Raw genomic sequence first — 16740 nt, forward strand, 5'->3', positions numbered from 1 at the left:
AGAACTCTAAAAAAACAACTAGGAAAGCAAAGAGTAACTACGAAATTAAATTGTCAAGGAATATAAAAAGAAATAGTAAAGTGTTCTACAGACACAAATAATAAAAGAAAAATTAGGATAGGGATAGGGCCACTAAGGGATACACAAGATAAACTCACAGGTAATAACAGTGAAATGGCAGAAATATTGAATAGTTACTTTGCCTCAGTATTTACCAGGGAGACTAACAAGGTGTGCATGACATTATTAGAGATCAAAAAAAATATTAAAATGCTTAAGATGGAAAGGGGGAGATATGTTGGACAACAGTGTCAAAACAGTGTACAGATAAACCCAGCAACTACGGGTCAGTCAGTTTAACCTCGGTGGTGGGCAAACTTTTAGAAACAATAATCTAGGACAGAATTAGCAGTCACTTGGACAAGTGTGGATCGATTAACGAAAGCCAGCACGGATTTGTTAAAGGCAAATCATGTTTAACTAACTTGATTTGAGTTTTTTTGATGAGGTAACAGAGATGGTAGATGAGGGCAATGCAGTTGATGTGGTGTATATGGACTTTCAAGAGCTGTTTGATAAAGTGCCGCATAATAGGCTTGTCATCAAGATTGAAGCCCATGGAATAAAAGGGCAGTAGCAGCATGGATACAGAATTGGCTAAGTAACAGGAAGCAGAGAGTAGTGGTTAACTGTTGTTTTTCGGACTGGACTGTAGAGTGGTGTTCCCCAGGGGTCGGTACTAGGACCACTTCTTTTCTTGATATATATTAATGACTTGGACTTGAGTGTACAGGGCACAATTTCCAAATTTGCAGATGACAGAAAACTTGGAAGTGTAGTGAACAGTGAGGAGGATAGTGATAGACTTCAAGGGGATATAGACAGGCTGGTGCCATGGGTGGACACATGGCAGGTGAAATTTAACGCAGAAAAACGCGAGGTGATATATTTTGGTAGGAAGAATTAGGAGAGGCAATATAAACTAGAGGGCATAATTCTAAAAGGGGTACAGGAACAGAAAGATCTGGGGGTATATGTGCACAAATCATTGAAGGTGGCAGGGCATCTTTTGCTTTATAAATAGAGGCATAGAGTACAAAAGCAAGAAAATCATGATGAACCTTTATAAAACACCGGTTCAGCCACAGCTGGAATATTGTGTCCGGTTCTGGGCACTACACTTTAGGAATGATGTGACGGTCTTAGAGAGGGTTCAGAAGAGATTTACTAGAATGATTCCAGGGATGAGGGACTTTAGTTACGTGGATAGACTGGAGAAGCTAGGGTTGATCTCCTTGGAACAGAGACGGTTGCAAGGAGATTTGAAAGAGGTATTCAAAATCATGAAGGGTCTAGACAGAGTAGATAGAGAGAATCGGTTCCCATTGGCGGAAGGGTCAAAAACCAAAGGACATAGGTTTAAGGTGATTGGTACAAGAACCAAAGGTGACATGAGGAAAAACTTTTTTACACAGCGAGTGGTCAGAATCTGAAATGCACTGCCATTGGGGTGGTGGAGGCAGATTCAATCATGGCCTTCAAAAGGGAACTGGATTAGTATTTGAAAGGAGAAGAATTGCAGGGCTACAGGGATAGGGCAGGTGAGTGGGACTAGCTGGATTGCTCTTGCATAGTGTCAGCACAGACTCAATGGGCCAAATGGCCTCCTTCCTTGCTGTAACCTTTCTATGATTCTAAAACTGTTAGAAGGGTCCATCCAGTACTACAAACTGCACAATACTAGTCGAGGCCCTCAATGAACGATATAAAATCCAACTGAGTACCTGCAAATTAATAGCACTCCAACTTCCTGCATGTATCCCATGACCACTACACAATTCCTATAGGTCTTCACCCCATACTCACTGCCAGAAGGGGTTTAAAGAAAAAAAAGGGGGGGAGGGGGGAGAAAAAAAGAGGAGAACTACAATTTGGTACCTTGCCACACATTTTTTCACTGGAGGTAAAGATTACAGCACAGTTTAGCTAACTGACATGCACACCAAAAGCGTCCACATCATCATTTGTAGTATGTTGCCCAAAAGAGTGTGTTTGGGTATCTTTTCATATATACGATAGTATACAGAAACGACACCATAGTTTATAAATGTTGAAGTCACTGCTCAGGATACATCTTGGACTTAATCCTAACACACCACACACGTTGTTTTCCCATGAAATATTCCAGACCAATAGTTACAGAGTTGCAATAGACCTGAAATACGAAACTTCTGTAGTTCCTTTTTCAATAAAGATTAGAAATTCAGTTTTTGTTGTTTGTTTTTAAATTGCACGTTCCCAAAAATGTCTATGTTCCTTGCAAAATCAAGTTATTGTGTTGAAAATTGTTTGCTTACCCATAAAAATAAAATATCAATTATTCTGCACAGTCTTCCCCATCACTCTTTGCAGACAGCAATGTAATAAAGGAAGTGCAACAATGAAAAATATCAAGAACTTGTGGACTGATTTAAAAAGTATTTGGGTGTGCACTTGAAGTGCCATAACCTACAGGGCTACAGACCAAGTGCTGGAAAGTGGGATGAAACTGGATGATTCTTTTTCGGCTGGCACAGACATGAAGGGCCGAATGGCCTCCTTCTGTGCCATAACTTTATGATTCTACGATTTGAGTGAAAAGTTTCACCATTTCTTTCTCCATTTCACGTTTACCCTGGATCACGCAGTAATATAGCAACCAAATTTCTTCTTTATTGACAATGTGAAACTTAGAAAGTTCTATCTACTCAATAGGATTTTTATCTTTCCAGCAACAATTTATATTGCTATACTTCAGTTTCCATTCTGGAATTTACAACAAACGCTGGATAAGATCAAATATGTTCATTGCATGCAAAGCAAGAAATGGACTATGAACGCAAACAATTCTTTTTGGGGGGAAAAATCATTGGCTTCAATGCCATAGAACTCTAGTTTAGGGAGCAGGTTGTGAGGTTATACAACTTTATATACGACATTTCAAGCCAGTATCATTTGAAAATGCACAAATTCAATAAAAAGTACCCATTTTGTTACTTACCTTCAAATCTGGAATTGCAAACTTGAAGTTGGTAGAGAGATTGTTGTTCCTTGTGGTTGTAGCATTTAATTTGTCCCATGTCTGTTGACATGTTTTTTCCCCAGGAGCAGATATTAACCAAAATTCTGTCATCCTCAGAGTAAATAAATCCCTTGTGAAACAAATAATCGATATACTGAAATATAAATAAGAAGACAATAAAACCCAGTTATTGCAATAGTACCTCAAAGTTTGGCCTTACAGGTCAGTTCTTAGGGTAGCCTTACTTCGCTTGATCATTTTTGATCATGTGTGCAAAGTCGAATACACTTCATAAGGCCAAGATAACTGTGTAGATTATAGTACTCACACCTGTAGGAATTCAGGTTGAACATGACCTCGGCTCCCTCAAATTAAGGATTCTAAACAACATATGTTTAAGACTATAGATCAACCTGCTAATCGGCAAACTGTAGTGCAAACAGCCCACAAAACAGCACAATGCCAGTTTAAATGGACATTCCACATTGTTGATATAGGTTGCATCCCTCTACCGTTATGGTTAAGGAACACTGTGGAAGACAACACCGGCATCAAATACATGCTGTACTTAACACCAACATTAACAAACCTGGATTTATATAGTGCCTTTTATGACCTCAGGATGTCCCAAAGGCTTCACAGCCAATTAATTGTACTCACTGTTGTAACATTGGGAAACAGCAGCTAATTCGCACACAGCAAGATCCCACAAATACCAATGAGATAAATAACCAGATAATCTGTTTTAGTGATATTGGTTGAGGGATAAATGTTGGTCAGGGCACCGAGAGCTCCCCTGCTCTTCTTTGAATAGTGCCAGGGGACCTTTCACATCCACGAGGGAGCAGACATGGCCTCTGTTTAATGTCTCATCCAAAAGAGAACACCTCCGACAATCTAACCACCTCCCCTTGACATTCAACAGCATCAACATCCTGGGGGTCACCACTGACCAGAAACTTAACTGGACCAGCCACATAAATACTGTGGCTACAAGAGCAGTTCAGAGGCTGGGTATTCTGCGGCGAATAACTCACCTCCTGACTCCCCAAAGCCTTTCCACCATCTACAAGGCACAAGTCAGGAGTGTGATGGAATACTCTCCATTTGCCTGGAAGAATGCAGCTCCAACAATACTTAAGAAGCTCAACACCATCCAGGACAAAGCAGCCCATTTGATTGGCACCCCATCCACCACCCTAAACATTCACTCCCTTCACCACCGGCGCACTGTGGCTGCAGTGTGTACCATCCACAGAATGCATTGCAGCAACTCAGCAAGGCTTCTTCGACAGCACCTCCCAAACCCACGACCTCTACCACCTAGAAGGACAAGGGCAGCAGGCACATGGGAACACCACCACCTGCACATTCCCCTCCAAGTCACACACCATCCCGACTTGGAAATATATCGCCGTTCCTTCATCGTCGCTGGGTCAAAATCCTGGAACTCCCTTCCTAACAGCACTGTGGAAGAACCTTCACCACACGGACTGCAGTGGTTCAAGAAGGCGGCTCACCACCACCTTCTCAAGGGCAATTAGGGATGGGCAATAAATGCTAGCCTCGCCAGCGACACTCACATTCCATGAACAAATAAAAAAAATGCAGCACTCCCTCAGTAGTGCACTCAAGTGCCAGCCTAGATTATGTGCTCAAGTCTCTGCAGTTGAACCCATGGCTTGAACCTATGATCTTCTGAATCACGAGGAGAGAGTGCTGTCGCAGAGCCATAGCTGACACCTGATGAAGGTCCAAATGCTCTATTCATTAGATACTTGACTAACAACAATCACGGAACACAATCTTTTAGCTGCAGAAGTAGTTTGTCCCAATCTGTAATATGCCTTCCACTTAACTGAACCCATCAGATGCTGAGCCATGATCCAATGAACAAAGAAACAGAAAGTAATCTAGATGAAAGCAGGTGTAGGTAGTAAAAGCCGAGGCCATGATTGGTGCCTAATACTTTGGTCTCACAGCCTGTAGTTTGAAGAACAAAAACTATACAACAAAAAGCATACTGCATTTATGTTTAAATACAGCATTTAATTCTTCCATTCAGAATAACTAAAAATGACCATAAAACAACCTATTAAGTTAATGCTGATGCCAAATGCTGTACCACCTACTTCCGTACTATTAAAATTAACGCTGTATCAAAATTTTATAGACAAGATATATTCATGGACCCCCCCCCCACCCCAAACCCCATTAGCAACAGATGAACAGGAAAGTGCTTCAAAGATCCACTGCCTGAGCTGGTTTTCACATGGATTTTACAGCCTGCTAACGTGGAGATGCGGCTTATGAGCAATTATATTGTATTATAATTACACAATTTGGCCTTTTGAGATTTACACTTCTGTTCAGTTATAATTCTATTGTATTGCCATGAGATTTTTTAAAAGAAAATTACTAGTTCATAACTAATTACAGGGAGAATTAGACGTCAGTCATAGACAGGTGTCTTAATCTACATTAAACTACATACTGATCCCTGATGGCTCAGCTGGTAAAGCCAGCATGTAACAAAACAAAAGGTCTGGGGTTCAATTACCAGTCAGTGATGAGTTAGCTGTTATCAGCTAGACTGGCAACAAGAGTCTTACATAAAAACAGAAAAATGCTGGAAATACCCAACAGGTCAGGCAGCATCTGTGGAGGGAAAGAGAGCTAACATTTCAGGTCAATGACCTATCGTCAGAACTGATGAGTCTTACAATTGCCGCTAACATTCAGGTAAGAATGGCAAAAATCAGCCAGGGTTTCCACGCCTGCTGTTAAGTTTACATGTGTAGATGTTGGGTGAATAGAAGACTGGGCGTGAGATTGTTGACTTATGGTGCCAACAATCACCATCCAGGTTTACATGACAAACGGTCACTGTCAAGATACTGTAGGTTTGCCAGCATGCTTGGAATCATGGCCCAGTTAGAATCAGTTCCTGCATTAAGAATGCATAGAAAAGGAAAGCAGTATAACCACATACTATTCCCAATTGTGAGGTAGGCCAGGTAACCCATCCTGATACGACAGCGATTCAGTCAATGGTGACTACATACACCCCTCCCTCCCTTAACGGGCAAGGATATCATATATATTCTACGTGTTGTTGAACTGGGATAGGAAATACGTGCACACAATTCCAGAAATGAATCACACTAGATTACTATCCGATGGAAAGAAAAAAAGTCAGGCACAATTTCAAATGAGGAACATCAACAAATCACGTGTATGTTACACAAGACTTTGAAATTTCTAAGCTTTCACTTCTTTGAACACTCAAGCCTGCCAGCAACTTCCTGACCATCATCAGTCTACTAAAGTCCTGCACTAGTTTTGTTTCCTTTTTCCCCTCTTCTTCACAGGACATGTGAGCAAATGTTGTGTATGAATTTATCTTGGCTCTCTCATGCTTGCATGTACTAGTTTAGTTTTCTTAATTACAACATACGAACAATGACTGACAGCAAGAGACCCTCTGGTCCATCCAGCCTGTTCCACACAATTGAGATACATTCTGTATCGCAATATATACACTCCCAACCCCACCCAAAACCATGTGATTCTGAGAGAGGTGAAAAACAGATAAAAACCCAGCTAAATTTGGGGGAAAAAATCTGGGAAATTCCTCTCCGACCCCTCTTGGCGATCAAAATTAGTACAGGAGATCACTCTGGCCCTGATAATTTGAGGCAGAACCTACCTTTTGTAAGAGATGATCTTCACCCCAGCCAGAAACAGGTCCAGCTCTCGCTTGAAGGAATTCAGTGAATTGACGTCCTCGCACAAGTCAGCAGCCTGTTCCAGAGGGCCACTATTCACTGAGAAAAGAACCACCTCCTCACATCTGGCCTTGTATAACTTAAAATTGCGACCCTGATCTTCCCTAACCTATTTAATTAGAACAAAATGTCAACTGGAACACAATCTATTCCCTTAATCATCTTATAAACCTCGATCAGATCACCCCTAAGTCTACACTTCTCTAAAGACCATTCGCAATCTTGGCATCCTATTTGACTTTCAGATGAACTTCTGACCACATATCCACTCCATCACCAAGACCGCCTACTTCCACCTCTAACATCGCCTCAGCCACTGAAACTCTCATCCATGCCTTTGCTACCGCTAGATTTGACAATTCCAATACTCTCCTGACTGGCCTCCCATCTTCCACCTTCCATAAACTTGAGCTCATCCAAAACTCTGCTGCCCATATCCTAACTCGCACCAAGTCCCGTTCACCCATCACCCCTGTGCTTGCTTGCCCACATTGGCTCCCAGTCCAGGAACGCTTTGATTTAAAATTCTCATCCTTATTTTCAAATCCCATGGCCATACCCCTCCCTATCTCTGTAACCTCCTCCAGCCCTACAACCCTCGAGTTCTCTGCGATCCTCCAATTCCTGCCTCTTACGCATTGCCGATTTTAATCGCTCCACCACTGGCGGCCGTGCCTTCAGCTGCCTCGGCCCTAAGCTTTGGAATTCCCTCTTTAAGCCTCCCTGTCTCTCTCCTCCTTTAAAATGCTCCTTAAAACCTACCTCTTTGACCAAACCTTTGGTCACCTGTCCTAATATCTCATGTGGCTCGATGTCAAATTTTGTTTGAAAACGCTCCTGGGAGCACCTTGGGACATTTTACTATGTTAAAAGGTGCTATATAAATGCAAGTTGTTGTTGATCTATGTTAATATTACTAATTTTATTACATTTGAACAGTCAAAATCATCTTCAATGGTGAAGACCGTGCAAGTACTCATTTATTATCTCCACCATACCCCACGAGTCCTTCATAACCTGTCCTTGAGCATCCTTCAATGGCCCAATGCAGTCTTTGACAGTTCTCTGACTTCACATAAATGGAAAAAGCTTTTCCCATTACTTCCACAATTGTCCACAATCCTCTTTACCATTATCGTTTTAGCTGATTTAATGGCAGCCTTTGATTTTTTTTTAAACTCTGTGCTTAACTTCTTTTAGTTGAGTAGTAGATGCCTTTAGTTTGTAGAAACATTTGTGTTTACATCTTATTTGTCTCTATACATGATCAGTCAGCCATGGCTTTTTCTTACCACACTCGCTTCTTTTGACTGGGTACATACTTGTCTTCCTCATTTTAAACTTCATTCAAATTAACTTCATTCAAATTTAAATGAAAAAAAACACATCCCATTAAAAATAGTTCAAACATTTTAATTTGAATTCCCGTCCCAAATAGTTGCTGACCAGTGAAATCTACCAATTAATTTGTATTCAACCTGGTTCAAAGAGGCCAGATCAGATAGGTTTCCTGATCTATCTGACCAGTCTTGTTGGAAAAGGCAAATTAATTCACCAAAGAATTTAGAACCGACCCTGTTTTTGCATCATTGATCAGCACTTCAAAAACTACTATGCAATCAAGACCTGGTCCACATATTGGGAAGGTTCCCACAGAAATCGTTGACAATTAGGTACATTAAAATTCCTGAGATGTTATCCCGTTATAAGCCCAAAGATATCTTTAATGCTGATAAAACTGACCTTTAATAAGCTGCACCCAAGCAGAATACTAGTTTTAAAATACAATGCTCAGGGGCGGTTGAAGAGGGGAGGAAGTTAAGCAGCAAATTACCATCATGATTAACACCAGCATGCCTGTGGAGAAAAGAAAGCTACTGGTGATTAGAAATTCCAAACATCACCAATGCTTTCCAGGTGCTGTTACTCTGCCTATAACCTACAAAAACAAAAAGGTGTGGATGACTGGTGCTTTTTGAGGAGACTCTGCATCACTTTGGCTGAAGCATGGCATCGCAAGACAGAAATGTCACCTTGATAATTGACAACTGTGAGGCTCACATGAAGTCTCTGCATCTAAAAACAAAATCCATTGCCAACTCCTTTTGGCACTGTAAAATCATCTCACCAGAGGGAGCTGTTCTATCTCACACAGTCAAGGATCACGTGCATCAACAGGCAATTCTGACCTCGTAAGGGCACGAGTTCTTTGTAATGACTGCTAGTAGACATGAGATTTGAATCCATTGTTGGTATTGATAAGGAAGTCCTGATTACTAGCCAACACAAAAACTGGATGCTGAGCGAGAAGGAGCTGTGTTAGTGGGAGTGAGGGTGAGGATGCAGCCAAAGCAATTGGATCCAGCAAGGAGATGGATAGAGAAACAAGTCCCCACTTCAACATGGCAAGTCCACTTCTGTACAATTGCTAACAACAAAGTCAGATGCCCCAATTGAACTTTTCTTTGTGCTAAATATTCTGTGGATGAATATGCTGTTAGCAGGAAGCCAACTACAGAATTTTGTGAAATGACTGAACTTTGCATTGCACAGCTTGTAGAGTGCTCAAGTTTCAATCATCTGCATTTCAGAACCTGCTTTTTTTTCCCATATATATGTTCCTTAGTATTTTGCAGTGACGTTTCATCGGAATTAATTTAAACTACTAGATAATTCAAATTCTTGAGAGCAAAAAAAAAACAACCTTAAATTGGCAGATTCAACTGTACAGTACAAGTGCAGGTAGGTGACCTGCTCCCAGGCCCCTGCTGATGCCTTTCATTAAAACTCTCCTGGTGTAAATGACTTGCCAACCATCCCACCTACAAGTACAACTATAGTAGACAGTAAACTGAATAAGGGTAGATGGGTGTTGGTCAGACTAGAGAAACATGGGAAGTGGTCTACCCCAACTGTCAGTGCTGCATCCACTTTAGTTCTCAGTATAAATAGGTGATTAGTACTTGGCTATAGGGAACTCTCTCAAGATTTGTTGACAACACACAAGGTGGCAGATGTCAGTTGGGGATAAGTGAGAGCTAATATATTTTGGGAAGAAAAACGAGGAATGGGAGTATACACTCAACTGAAGGGTGCTGGATATGTGAGTGAACAGAGACACCTTGGGATTCAAGTACACAATTCCCTAAAAGTGCAAGCTCAGGTAATTGAAGTCATAAAAGGCCAAAAGCATTTTCAGTTTTATAAATAGGGGCATAGAATATATAATGATAAATTTGAATAAAACATTAGTTGGGCAACAGTTAGAGCGCTGTGTGTAATTTTGAGCACTCCATTACAGAAAGGACATTAAAGCCATAAAGAATATACAGCATTGACTCACTAGGATGATGCCAGGAATGGGAAACGATAGTTATGAAAAGAGACTCAAGATACTGCAACTATTTTCGCAGGAGCATAGAAGGCCAAGAGGAAATTTAATAGAGGGTTTCAAAATTATGACGGGTCTTGATAGTCTTTCCCTATTCAGTCCATTTCCTGTGCTTGGGAAGTCTGACATGGATCATCAATTTAAAACTGTCACTGAGGGATGGAGTGGGTATAGGAGAAATTTCTTTACATAGCAGGTTGTTGCAACATGGAATACTTGGACTCAAGAAATTGTAGTGGGACAGCACTGCTTTTTTTTAAAAAAGGGAAAAATGGATACACCTTTTAATCACAGGTGGAGACAAGAATATGGAGACACAATCTGGCAATGGGATTAGTTTTGGATGACTCTAGCAAAGAGCTGGCATTGACATGATGGGCCAAACAGCCTCCCGCTGCGCTGTAAATTTCTATTCTAAGTAACCTTTTAAGGCCTAAAACTATGGCACAACTTTCGGAGGCATTAATATTCTATGACCTATTGGGTATTCCCGTACTTGTATGAAATGCTCTGACAATTGCATGTTAAACAGATAATTCTAACAGCTTCAACATGTTATGTTGAACTTGTATAGAACCTTGGTTAGACCACACTTGGGAGTACTGTGCCCAGTTCTGATCTCCGTATTATAAAAAAGGATATAGAGGCACTGGAGAAGGTGAAAGAAAGATTCACAAGGATGATAACCGGAACTGAGAGGATATACTTATCCAGAGAGACTAAACAGGCTGGGGCTCTTTTCACTAGAAAAGAAGGCTGAGGGGTGACCTGATAGAGGTCTTTAAGATTATGAAAGGATTTGATAGGTAGACGTACAGGAATTCAGGAGAAACTTCTTTACCCAGAGAGGTAAGAATGTGGAACGCACTACCATAAAGATTAGTTGAGGCAAATAGCACAGATGCATTTAAAGGGAAGCTAGATAAGCACACGAGGGACAATGGAATATAAGGGTATGCTGAAACGGTTAGATGGGGGGTTGGGGGGGGGGGGGGGGGGGGGGGGGGAGAAAAGGAGGCTCGTGTGGTACATAAATGCCACCATAGACCAGGTGTGCAGAATGGCCTGTTTCTGTGCTGTAGACTCATGTAACCAATGAGAGAGAGCAGTATAGTCTAACTTGAAACATTAAATTATCTTTCTCTTTCAAATGCTAATTGGTCTGCTGTGTATTGGTAGAAAAATTTCTTCTTATAACAAGCTTCATAATTTCTTTTAATTACATACACAATAGTAACTCTCAAAAATAGCAGCTGCAATAAGCAATCTTAACTTAAATTTATCAATAATTAATTTAGGGGCTTCTGTTCACATTGAAATAAAAATGGCACAGTGGCACTGTGATTACAGCACTGACAAAAATGAAGTGAAAGGACATGGGTTGTATCCCTCCTCCCCAATAAAGCAATCCTCAAAGGTGTTCAGAAGGTGAGAGGGAGACAGAGGGAAGTATCACAGCTCCAGAAAAGCATGCAGCATCTGCTCCAGCTGCAGGCGAAGGGTGTCGATGTCGGGGATGAACTCAGTGAGGTGAAGGGCTGGCAAGCCTCGCTCTTCGCCTCCGCAGCCTCAAAGATCATCTTCCAGTCTAGAGTCCACTCCGTGGAGCAGGGCGAGATGTGCTCACGCTTCTTCATCCAGAAGCTGTACAGAGACCTCTGTGATCAGCAGCCTGAAGGAAGAAGACGGCTCGGTGACGTCTTCACAGGCTGACATACTGAGGATCAGCAAATCCTTTTACACCAGGCTGTACAACACGAAGCCCACAGACAGCATGGCTTCATAGTCCTTTCTATCCTCTATCATGGAGGTCTTAGAGGACAGCAAGCAGGAGGGCACAGATCGGCCACTGACCTTGGACGAGCTGACAAAGACAGTCAAGTCCTTCGAGAAAAGCAGAACTCCAGGAAGCGACAGCTTATCGGTCGAGTTGTACTCGGTTCTGTGGGACTGGATAGGCCCAGACCTACTGGAAGTATGCGGGGATATGCTTCTGGCAGGCAGCATGTCAGAGTCCATGAGGAAAGGCATTATCACTCTCATCTACAAGCAGAAGAGGGAAGAAATCTGAAATTGGCAACCCATTTTTCCTTGCTAAATGTCAACGACAAGATTCTGTCCAAAGTCATCGCCAACAGGCTCAAGTCTGCTCTGGAGCTGGTGATCCACCCCGATCAGATCTGTACTGTACCCGGCAGGAAGATCAGATAGTCTTGCACCACTCAAGGATACGATCGCCTACGTGCAGGACTGGTGGGTGAACACCTGTCTCATCAGCCTGGACCAGGAGAAGGTCTTCGACAGAATCTCCCACACGTACATCGGTAATGGGGAGGAAATCCGTGATTGGATCCGACTGCTGCACGCGGCCATCCATAGCGCAGTTCGAATCAACGGGTGGGAGTCAGAGAGCTTTCCGATCAGATCTGGAATCAGGTAGGGCTGTCCTCTCTCCGCGATCTTGTTTGTATGTTGTATCAAGCAGTTTGCCGCATCCATCAAGAAGGACACAGGTATCCGGGGGGGGGGGATGACGATCCCAGGCAGCGGAGGCTCTCAGGTTAAGGCTTCCCTGTATATGGACGACGTCACCATCTTCTGCTCCGATCAGCAGTTGGTCCACACACTGGTGGGATCTGCGATCGTTTTGAGCTGGCCTCGGGGCAGTGTGAGCCGAAGTAAGAGCAAGGCCATGTTCTTTGACACGTTCACCGTCAGGTCTGACTACCTGAAGGTGCTGGAGATCTGGTGCGAGGGGCCCCTGGCCTGCATGAAGAACTGGGAGCAGCGGATAGACAAGGCCAAACAGAAGCTTGGTATATGGATGGGGCGAACCCTCTCCATAACAGGCAAGAACCTGATTAGGTGTGAGGTACTCAGTGTTGATCTACGTGGCCAGGGTTTGGCCCATTCTCCACAGCTCCGCCATCACAATCACCCGAGCTATTTTCCACTTTGTCTGGAGGTCCAAGGTAGAATGCATGTACAAGCCCCCAGACAAAGGAAGGGGAGGGGTAAGAGCATCCTTAATACCGCCGTGATCCTGATGGCCACCTGTGCATGTGGCTGCCCCAGGATGCACGTAGAACCCCAGTACACAAACATCAAGTGTCACTATGTGCTGAGTTTCTACCTGTCCAACACACTGAAGGCTGGGTCTGCCCACGCAGGCGCAGGACGTCCTATCCAGCTGCAGCCCTCCCCCAACCTGTCCCAGGTGGAGAGGTTCTTGAGGAGGAACCCCTTCGACAACAAGGCCATCAAACAGCGGTCGACAAGAAACGTTCTGAGGGTCCTGCAGGGAAAGGAGGGTGGACTCGATCGGGTTTTTCCCCAACCAGACGGTCGATACCAGAACTGAAACAGGCACCAGGATGTAGCCTGAATGGTAGTGAGAAAGGCCCTCCCAGTGCAGTCCTTCCAACACGCACGGAATCTCAGTGCCACCACGAGCTGCCCTCGAGGCTGCGGCAGGGAGGAGACCATCGTCCACCTCCTGATGGGCTTCCCCTTCACGCAGAGGGTGCGGAGAAAGATGCGTTGGTATTTATCCCGGTTCATCCCAAACAGTTCGGTAACACAGGATGCTGTGCTCTATAGGCTGTTCCCCGGGACGCACACCAAGACAGATATCATCTGTTGCTGGAAGACCATCAACTCGGTGAAGGAGGCCCTTTGGTCCGCCCGAAACCTGCTGGTCTTCCAGCTGAAGGAGCTGTCCGCAAGCGAGTATTGCCGACTGGCACATTCCAAGGTCTGGGAATATGTGCTGCGGGATGCACTGAAGCGAGATACGACCTATGCAAAGGCCTTATGGGGAAAAGCCACCCCACCTGATATTGTACATCACCAATCATAAGAAATATACTGTGTCTGAATTGTAATATTGGGATCGCATTGTGTACTGTCGGTAATGTGTTGGTTTGAACTCTACTGGTTTGGAATTGTGATATTTACATAGAATTTAAAGATACACAGTTCAATGAAAAAGTATATTTTGAAATAAAAAACTCAAGCATGAAAACACAGTGAAGCCATAGCATGTCCATGCAACAGTAGTGGGGAGGAGGAGAAAAATCAGATTGTAGTGTCCATCATTCATGGTGGGCACACATCTCAGCACCCAGACAAAACAAATGTCCATTCAGTAACAGAGGGTCTAAAACTACCAAGGACAAAAGTGATCCCCGTCCACTGCAACAGCCTTAATAATGGACTAAAGTATAAAATAATCCCTTATTAACCAGGCAGTAAATCTAATAATAATTGCCATGTTACCACCAACCATCCTGTACTTCAAAAATACGAAATCAATACAGAGTCAGTGTCAGAACCTGCAGTGGGGGAGAGACATGCTTTATCCGAACTGAAGTAGTTGAGTTTACCGAACAGTTAGCTAGTTGTTGGGAAAATGTTAAATTGGTCCAAAAGCTTGTGCCAAGATATTTATACATAATCAACAAAAGTACCAGTTTGGTGATTTGACTCTGTTTTGGCCACACACTTGTGCATTACAAAATAAGCTCTCACTCATACTGATTAAAGCCAAAAAAAATTTAACCTTTTCTGAATCGCAGTCAAGGTTAAAGGATTTCACTTTAACAGTTCTGAAACTGAAAAAGCAGTATCTTCAATAGCGGTATAATACTAAATAGTACGATGGCAGTATGTTTACATATACTACATGCATACCACACAGCAATCCCCAATAAGAGCAATACATGATTAACACCTTAATAAGCAAAGTGATGTCCAATTAATTTCCTGGTAAGATTTGCTTTGCATGTCGCTTGGTTACATTTGTAAGGGATAGCAGCGCTTCTTGAAAGCACTGATCTGGCTTATTAATTTTTTTTAAAAAACCTCCCAGTAAATTTGTTAGCACTGCACTGCAAGCCCAGTGTGTGCATGCACACGCGCACTGCGGCTGCTACAAACAGCAGAGCAGACACCCACCGACCTGGATGCACGATTTTTTTTAAAAAAAAGCTCCCAACACTCACGACAACAGCTGAATATTTTTCCCAACTGACGGAAGTGGACTATTTCGGCGATTGCTCAACTGGTCCTTGCACTTCCCCAAAAACCTTTAACGCCGGGCGAATGGCGGGCTGGAAACCTCTGCGCAGAGAGACCCTCCACGGACCACCGAGTTCCAGGTGGGGGGGGGGAGGGAGGGAGCTTCGGTGACAGCGAAGGCGGACGAGGCCGCGCGGCTCCAAACAACACCGCCCAGCTTTCCAACCCACACGGGCCGGCCGGCCGGCCGGCGGCGGCTGCTGCTGGTGGTGTGAAACCGCCGGCGGGCAGGAGAGGGAAGAGACTCTCCGGCGGTGCCCGGGGCCTTGCTCCTCCATCATTCCCCCTCCTCCCGCTCTAACTGACAACAACCCCATGACAACACAAGGCAGCCAGCACCTCTCATTAAAAAAAAAGACGTTCCACACCCGTAACGGGAGCGGGAGGCGAAGCGTACCGGTTTAAGCGGGGAGGGGGGGGGGGAAGGTGGAGAGACGAGACAGCGTTGCGCAGCTCCTGTTGTGGCCGGTGGTGGTGGTCCTACTCTCTCCTCATCGCTCGCTCTCTCTCCTCGAGTGGCCGAACCCCCGCTCGCTCGCTCGAGCTCGATCCCTTCCAGTCAGCTGAGCCGCACGCGCCTGCGCACTCTCCGCTTCCGCTCCTCGCGGCAGGCGCTGACTGTGGGTCTCGCGGAAAGCCCACGCGCTGCCTGTAACCGCCTTTTTGTATTTCGGGCCAGCGCGAGCGAGCGAGCGAGAGAGAGAGACAGACCGACCCCCCGGATTAGACAGTCCGGTTAATTTACCGATTATTGTTGGAGGTATGACCTCTATGTGGGTTATTCTGAAAAAAAAAAATTGCGTAGCTTTGAAACGGGTTTTTGTGATCTGTGTCACGCTAGCGGAATCTTCGTGCCGCTCCTATAAAGTTGCTCCACTGTTGACAGCAGGTGTCCGAGTTGGTGAAGTGCTTCGAGGGACGTTTTATTTTTTGCTGTGATCAATATCACGTATGGGTGTCAACCAGCCGCAGTTTATGTGGACAACCCAGCGTCTACAGCCAGTGTCCGCTTTGCGCTTGAAAATGAGTGCAGACCGTGGAGCTGTCCCATCCAAACTTCGCACCTTCTGCAGGGACCCACCCCATCACTCGCTGCGGCTCTGTTATGCTTCCACAAAACTTGGTTCCTGCACTGGGCAGATTAGGATTTGAGTCGCTGTCATAGTGGAGAGGAGTTGAAAGAGAGAGAAGTCATGCAGCTCTTAAATGGTAGGCGATCAAACTATCTTGTCTTGTCCTATCTTATAAACAGTGTAAAATGTATCAGGAGCAGGACTAATAACACACACTGACTGGTATTGGGTCTAAAACAGACAAAACCAAGTATGGAAGTCAAAAACACAACAGAACTGTACTAATATATATTGGGACCAGGACTAAACAAAAATTGTGAGTGCAGCACTACAAAAACACAAAACACC

At 43.9% G+C, this 16740-nt stretch overlaps 1 protein-coding gene across 1 annotated transcript in view; it reads right to left on the reverse strand.

The window, feature by feature from the left end:
* Positions 1 to 15899, reverse strand: part of atp6v1c1a (ATPase H+ transporting V1 subunit C1a) — a 61562-nt gene extending 45663 nt beyond the window's left edge. The window contains exons 1-2 of the mRNA XM_067982016.1: positions 15717 to 15899; positions 3041 to 3215 (exon numbers count right to left, since the gene is read on the reverse strand). Coding sequence (XP_067838117.1) covers positions 3041 to 3172 — 132 coding nt within the window. The 5' untranslated portion in view covers positions 3173 to 3215; positions 15717 to 15899. The remainder of the gene's footprint in view (positions 1 to 3040; positions 3216 to 15716) is intronic.
* Positions 15900 to 16740: the final 841 nt, after the last annotated feature.

The sequence above is a fragment of the Heptranchias perlo genome, chromosome 3 (assembly GCF_035084215.1).
Source record: "Heptranchias perlo isolate sHepPer1 chromosome 3, sHepPer1.hap1, whole genome shotgun sequence".
NCBI classification, from domain to species: Eukaryota; Metazoa; Chordata; class Chondrichthyes; order Hexanchiformes; family Hexanchidae; genus Heptranchias; species Heptranchias perlo.